Source organism: Uloborus diversus, chromosome 5 (genome assembly GCF_026930045.1).
Source record: "Uloborus diversus isolate 005 chromosome 5, Udiv.v.3.1, whole genome shotgun sequence".
Taxonomy (NCBI): domain Eukaryota; kingdom Metazoa; phylum Arthropoda; class Arachnida; order Araneae; family Uloboridae; genus Uloborus; species Uloborus diversus.
This window is the reverse complement of record NC_072735.1, coordinates 155,620,980-155,628,624: the sequence shown is the minus strand read 5'-3', so window position 1 is coordinate 155,628,624 and position 7,645 is coordinate 155,620,980. Positions and strand designations below refer to the sequence as shown.

Below are 7,645 nucleotides of genomic sequence, written 5' to 3'. Positions count from 1 at the left end.
TTGAATGAAATGTAGCAGGTACGCATAGCGGAGAAAATGCTCAATCCCTCTTGGAGGAATCGGCGCCAAAAAGTAATGGGCACCAATTCCCATAGGGCTACATATGTGTATAAATTTCGTTCGATTTCATGCAGTAGTTTTTGCTTTAGATCGGTCACACACAGACTGTCATTTTCCAAAAATGGTCAAAATGGACTCACCACACCTCCAAACGTGCAAATCCGTGAAAATTTTCACGAATCGAATGCTTTTTTCTTAGATACAGAAGATAGTAAAGATTCAAGCTTATGGAGAAATGGAGATGTTTTTACAAATTTACTTACTGTAAGTAACTTGCTAAATTTTTAATTTTTGGAAAGGGGAAATTTTCAACTTACCAAATGAAACTCCGATTTTTGCAGAACAATGAGCATCACACCTTACCTTCTTTCAAGTGCGTGCACGGGGGGGGGGGGGCAGGGGGACACCTGTTGGCCTGGGCCCAAGCTTGAAGGGGCCCAATATTTTTATAATTAGGCGTGAAATATAGGGTTTGAACAATGTGGAGGGGGGCCCGGAAAAGTCATTTGTGACGAGCACCAAAATTTCTGTGTACGTCCCTGCCTACATTTAATGAGAAGAGATAGAGAAATAGGCATCACACATTAAAAAATGCAATGCGCACCTGAGCGTAATAAGAGTCAAAAGGTGGAGAAATGAAGTCCACGAATTCTGACCTTTTACTTTACATGCCTCCAATTTTATTTAAGTGCATTTTTATATCAGTAGATGGCGCAGCGTGAGTTTCTATTATTTCCGCTAACAACCATCACCTGTAGCAGACGATTATTTTCGTTCATCGCTCAGACGATGGATATTTTTCACGTGGAGTGGAAGTGTCAAAACATTTCTCTGGAGTGGAGTGATGCGCGTTTTAAAGTGTAAACTTGTGTGGATGTAATTTGAATATTCAGAATTCCGAAAATGTCCTTTTTGGATCCCGATCGTTTCCATAGAGCCGCAAGAGATGGATTCTTGGATTTGTTGCAAGAAGCTAATCGAAAGGAATTAAATTCCCGCGATGATGATGGCATGACACCGGCCATGTGGGCCGCCTATTACGGCCACCTCGATGCTCTGAGGCTCATAGTTGGTAGAGGGTAAGATAACGATTTTTCTCAGTTTTAATGTATTGTATTGTTTAAAAGTGTTTCATAAATAATGCATACATTGTAGTAACGTAAATTATAAAGCTAGTCTTTGGGCTGTTTTTTAACAATAATATAATTTGCAAATGTTATTGTTTACAGCAGCGTTTCTCAATTTGTTCCAAACCGAAAACCAGTAAAAATTTGTGATGAAATTTCGCGAAAAGTGCTGTTTTACAAAACACTTGATTTGGTTCTATAGAACTGCACCAGTGGTGCAGCGAATAGGGGGGAGGGGTTAAAACACCCCTCAGATGCATTGGTTTTAGCATAAATGCAAATTATAATGTAGTAGTTTATGCATATGAATGGTTGTTTTGATCAAAAAAAAAAAAAAAAACTTCAGAAGATATTTTTGATCAAAACCCCGTCCAGGACGTATTTATTGCTGCGCTAGTGCACTGCACTATACTAGGTATTTGTAAGATTTTGTTATGATTTAATCACAATAAAATTTAAATCTCAAGATACGCTAATATTGTAATCATTGTAACAAAATTATTTATTTTTACTAATACTTTTTAGGACAATTCCATCGTAAGGCATGCAATCACAGAAGGAGAAAAGGCCTTGCTGCTTTAAAAAAAAAAAAAGTTTTAAATGTTCGTTCAAGTTGTAAATATGAATTACATTGTTGCACATGGTGGCAGGAATAAGTAAAAGTAGTTTTCTGCAAAATACATAAATGTCAATACATAATGTCATTACATAATGTCAATAATTATAAGCAACAAAAGGTTAACAAACTAACACAAATTACATGCTAATTCTCAGCAGTAGCATAACTAGGGGTTGGCAGGGGTTCACTCGCCAGGGGCGCAGCAGCCAGGGGGCGGCACTTTTCGACTGATTAAAAAAAAAAAAAAATTCAAAAAATTAAAAAAAAAAAAAAAAAAAAAAAAACTTGCAAGAAAAAAGAGTTAGAGGGGGTATATATATCTTCACATATACGTAACATCTACTGAGAAGGATCATTGGGCATCATTGAAAACAATTCTAAAGAAGAAAATAATTAAAAAAAAATACATTGCTGCCTTGTATTTGTCGAATCAATTAATCAAAATGTTCCAAAAAAAAAAAAAAAAATTGGAGGTCACAATGACCTTCCTATGTGGGGGACCCTTGGCCTCGGGGGAGGGGCGCAATATCTTTAGTTCGCCAGGGGCGTTAGATCCCATAGTTACATTACTGATTCTCAGACTATGAACCGGAAATTGCCTTATTTTATCTAAGAGATACTTTATTTTCGGACAATTGACATAAAATTATTTTATTACCTCTAATAGGTAATTAAACTGTTAGAGGCATTTTTAGAGTTCTTTAGCATGATATTTATAGTCACTAAAACACTCTTATCAGCATAAAATCAATCTTCTTAAGGTTCAAAAGTCAACATCATGATACTTCATTAAGGATTTTCTATATTGGTGAAAAAGTGTTAAATCATCTAGTTTTTGACAAAATGAAGATTTCATTTCACAAAATTACTCATCTCCCCCCCCCTCCCAGTGTACACACCCTCTTACAGTGGAACCTCTTTAATCCGTTCTGATTGAGACCAGGGGCGGGCAGTTCAAATTGTCAAATCGTACTACATAAAGGAGTGCCCACCCCAATAAGAGCAAGAGCGCATCCCCCTAAAAATCGTAAAGATTCCTTCCCTCCGAAAAAGAAAAATAGCCCTCAAAACACCTCCCCCCCTCCTTTAAAATTTTAAATGGCGCTGTCTGCGCAATGAACCCCCTCTAGGTGGGAACCCGACACATTATACTTTCAGCCAGAACGTTGCAAAATCGATCGTAAGTGTTACAGAAAAGGGATGAATGTGTTCAAGCGATTATTAGATAATTTTGTTACGAAGCATGGTTTTTTTAAATCGTAATGAACGGTGAGTCTGCCTAATTAAGGATTTGTTTGGATCAGGGGTGCCCACAAAGGGGGATTATGGCGCAAATTGCGTCATCAAAATTGAGGGGGAAATTTTTAATTTTTATTGATTTATTTATTTAAATTTATTTATTGATTTATTTTTAATTTAAATTATTTCTTTTTTTTAAATTTTATTCTGTTTATATTTCATTTCATTTATTTATTAAGTTTATGTGTGTATGTGATTAAAAGTCAGAACTTTTCACATAAAATAATAATTATAATTGAAAATAAATGAATAAATAGAAATATTTTTAAAAAGTAAATAAAATAAAAAAAGAGAGCTATAAATTAAAAAACGGAAAGAAAGTTGAGAAAATGGAAAGAGGGGGAGGATTTGCGCCATTGAACTTGGGGTGGAGATGGGCACCCCTGGTTTGGATTATTACCCATACTTCCCGGATTATCCGGATTGCCCTTGGTCCCGGTTAGTCGGATTAACGAGGTTGTATTGCATTATATAAGGAAACAGAGTATACAGAAAATAAGAGAACAGTGAATAATGTGCTAATTAATAACTTATTTTCATCTGAACCAATGATGACGTGATTTTTTTGAATGCGGAGTTTTGAATCTGTTTCAAGACCATCAATTGCAGCAAGAAGCATTTGAATTGATTTTTATTTACAGTATAGGTACATTTCATAACTGTGTGCGATCGGATTAGTGGACGTTTGGATTACGGGTTGTCGAATTAGTTTACTTTCGGATTACGGGAGTTCGAATTAAAGAGGTTATATACTACATTTCCACTTATCTTATTAGCATACCTGATCGCTTTGTTTCTATTGGATTGAGAGCATATGAATTTTATCAAAAAAAATCTATGAATAAATAAATTTATAAAAAAGTAATGTCCACACATATAAACTGATGTTTCTGGTTACCGAAACTATAATTTTTCAATTATATAGTTCATTTGTTTAAACACGTTATGTAAATTAATATAATGAGCCTTCTCAACGGTTTCATTAAACTTGATGCATTTCTAATCAATTCTTCAATACACGATTTAATAATTACGCCAACTGGTCACACTTTGCGTAGATCACGAATACCTGCTTTTGCCGATCATTATCTACCCATCATCGCTTATCGACCGATTCATTTACGGATTAAAATTTTGTTTTATATTTATGAAAAATGGCGAAAACCGTTTTACATGCAAGTGAAATATCTGTATTAACACGCAGCTCAATTGGAGAGTTTGGAATGCAATTGTTTAATTTTCACTGATTTTTTGCTTTTGGTAGTGAATGACTTTTTAGTGTTTTTTCAGAATTAGAAACAGAAAATTTCAGAAAAGGGATCTGAGGTGCTTTTAAACTTTCTTCCCGATCGCTCTAGTTGAGCCAGGACAGCTTAACAGAGAAATGGACGATTTAAACCTACTCATTTTCTGCCTTGGGTAGATAAAATACAATAACTGCATTTTTTTTTTTTTTTCAATTTTTGTCATCAATTGCACTAAAAATTGCGTTAAAGCACCGCTGAAAATAAAGCACGAAAAAAAAAAACGTCAAATTAAAACAATTCCGTTCATGCAGAACCCAAAACGCGTTTCTTCAAATGTCTGAAAAACTCATTTTTGCAGATACTGTGCTTTACCTTCCCACGTCAGTATAATCATCTGATTAAAAAAAAATTTAAAAAACATAGAAGGGTCTACTTTCTGTGCAAATTTACTCGTTAAAATATTTCGAATAATTCCCCCCTCCCCCCCTCCAATGGGGTAGTGAGAAATTTGTCATGTGTGTGGAGGGCGGGGAGTTAAGAGAATTTTTTCAAAATTTAATGGCCGAAAAGCGCAATTGTAGACCCCTGCATGTGTATTCGTACATATAATTTTGTTACTTCATTGGAGGGGGGGGGGGCTACGAGCCCCTTTTCCCCGCTTGGCTACGCCTCTGCTCCGCCTCCCTTTTTTGAGCTGTGTATTAACATTGTTTATTGATTTAACTTTGCCGTGACTTTCTATATTTCAAGCGCTACGTGACTATGTGATTGGCATATAGTGAAACACATGATCCATTGCTTTATGTTGCGTGAGGACCATAGATAGGTCGATGTCGTGTCGCATATCTAAGGTCCTCCCACTTTGCAGTAGGCACTATAGTTGGAAATGATTATTCGTGAAATCATACCTAATGTATTTTTTTATACTGAACGTGTTTAGATGAATTCGTTTAGAAGACGATTTTCATTTTTATTTGTACGCTCTAGAACAAGTTTTTTCTATTTAACATTAAGATTTTTTAGAATTATCCTTTTTTTCTTTTTCTTTTTAAAAATATATTAAATATATTATAATTACTCACAATCCTTACTGCATAGATAGTAATTTTTATTATTTTTTATGATTGTTTCCTGTATTAAGGAGTAGCTTTTAAAATATTGCGATAAATTAGTGCTCTTTTATACAATATTTAGTATGAGTAAAAATCAGATTAGATGGATTGAAATTCGTGCAAAACTATAACCTTTAGAAGCACAGAGCTATCGAATATGAACATTAGAACACAGAAATTCGGGGGGGGGGGGGCGATATTAAAAAAAAGTTTCAAAAACTTGTTGCAATCCTTCATTGCAAAATTTGTAATTTGCTAAAAGCAAATTCCTTTTTTTCTCCGGTTTTTTCTTTTTACTTATGAAGTTTTTTTTTCACCATTTTCATCATCAAAGTATTAAATAACGCAATTGCATAATCGTAATCATGCAGTTGGTTCACTTAATGAAATTGATATGGATTTATTGTCAATTTTGAATGCCAACTAAGGCAAGAGTAAAGAAATCATTTATCTCGAATTTCAGTTGCATCATCCGACTCATAGATGTAGTTGACAGCAATTTTAAGCAATGAAAATATGTTTTTGTTTTAAGTCAAAATTACTTCGCTCAATTTTCCGAAATAACAGATGAACTATTGCGTAATAACTGATTATTATATTTTTAATTGGGAGAATATTTAAGGTTCTGAGTCAGGTTTTTTTTGGGGGGGGGGGGGGGGGGAGGGGAGGGGGAGAGGTTGAAATTAAAAAAAAAAAAAAACAGGGGTAAGAACTCTATTTTTCCAGTCGTTTTCTTTTTGGTAATGTGTAGAATGAAGTTACAACTGCCAATTCTGCCAATTCATTAAAGAAAATGCTTCTGATTTGTCTTTTTTAGGCGAAAAAAAAATACGAGCGAGTCATTCACTGGTTTTTGATGTTTTCCGATAAAATTTGCATCGAGTACACACCCTTTGCACCTTCCTGGAAGAAGTCGAAATGACAGGCCGTATGTCGGACTACCCTATGTTCAATGCAAGGGCGTGCACAGAAATTTTGGGGCTTGTCGCAAAACACTTTTACGGGCCCCTTAAAAGATATTGCTTACCCCTACGTCTCTATATATATTTCACCCCTCATTTTAAAAACCTCGGGCCCTCTTCAGGCTCAGGCCCGGGCCAATAGGTGTCCCTTCTCCTCCTTGTGCACGCTCCTGGTTCGATGAGTATAGTTGTGTCGTTCATTATAAAAGTGATGCATTTCCATATTTCAAAAATGAGTATTTGTTTGCGAAATAGTATCATATTTATTTATATCTTTTAGTATGATGTGGCCCGCAGGCCGTAGGTTGGGCACCACTGATTCAGAAGATGTTTTTCATCATTTAATAAATTTTATGGACACATTTGATATAAGAGATGACTGTCGATGTGAAATTACAATAAAATTCTAATTGCTTTTATTTAAATTGTCAAGTGCCAGAGGTAGCTGTTTTGAGCCTGGACCAAAATAGCTAACCTTGCCCTTGAGGAATTTATTGCGAGCCTCTGATTGACATAGTCCTGTAGTTCCAGTGTTTAGAGATGCGAACAGATCACTCCATCAGAAAAGAATGTTAGTATTGATGTCATTAAATTTCAAAAATATTTCATTCGATCACACAGGCAGTAATGCCTTATGCTCCAGTGCTATCTTCTTACCTTTGTCACGATAACATATTACAGCGACGTGCACTGATTTTATGATCCTTTTTTCAATATCGCCAGTACCTTAATAAGTTACGCGGGGCACAATTTGCTCTTGGCAAGATGGACAGTCGCGTGTTTTTCTATTTGTTGTACGCACGCTACTATTTGCCCCAAGAACGAACTAACTAATGATTTTACCTCTCTCGGTTTGAATCGCAGAATTATTCTGCCTATTGTTTGCCATGCTTTTGTTCTATTACGCATCTCCTTTTCCTTGTTAGAACGGAGAAAGGTGATTAATGATTGTTTTTTCACTTATTGGCTGTGAATCTTTTAATTACTGTCAGGAATGATGCAGAAAGGACATTGCCTGACCTCTCGAGTATTTCCTCAGTCTTTATGTGATCTACCGATCAAGCTTTTTGAAATTTAGTTTTATTGACTCTTATGTCTGCATTAGTAAGCATTCTCCCATCATACTTTTCTTCTTTCTTGGCTACAACACACCCTAGGACAGATCCAGCTTATGGTTTTTGTTCAGGAAGGCCGTCACACTAGTGTCGTTTTATGGTAT

At 35.4% G+C, this 7,645-nt stretch overlaps 1 protein-coding gene across 1 annotated transcript in view; it reads left to right on the top strand.

Moving 5' to 3' along the window:
- Positions 1-869: 869 nt before the first annotated feature.
- The window catches only part of LOC129222381 (ankyrin repeat and SAM domain-containing protein 4B-like), a 98,368-nt gene continuing 91,592 nt past the window's right edge, over positions 870-7,645 (top strand). The window contains exon 1 of the mRNA XM_054856882.1: positions 870-1,139. Within this exon, the coding sequence (XP_054712857.1) occupies positions 964-1,139 (176 nt within the window). The 5' untranslated portion in view covers positions 870-963. The remainder of the gene's footprint in view (positions 1,140-7,645) is intronic.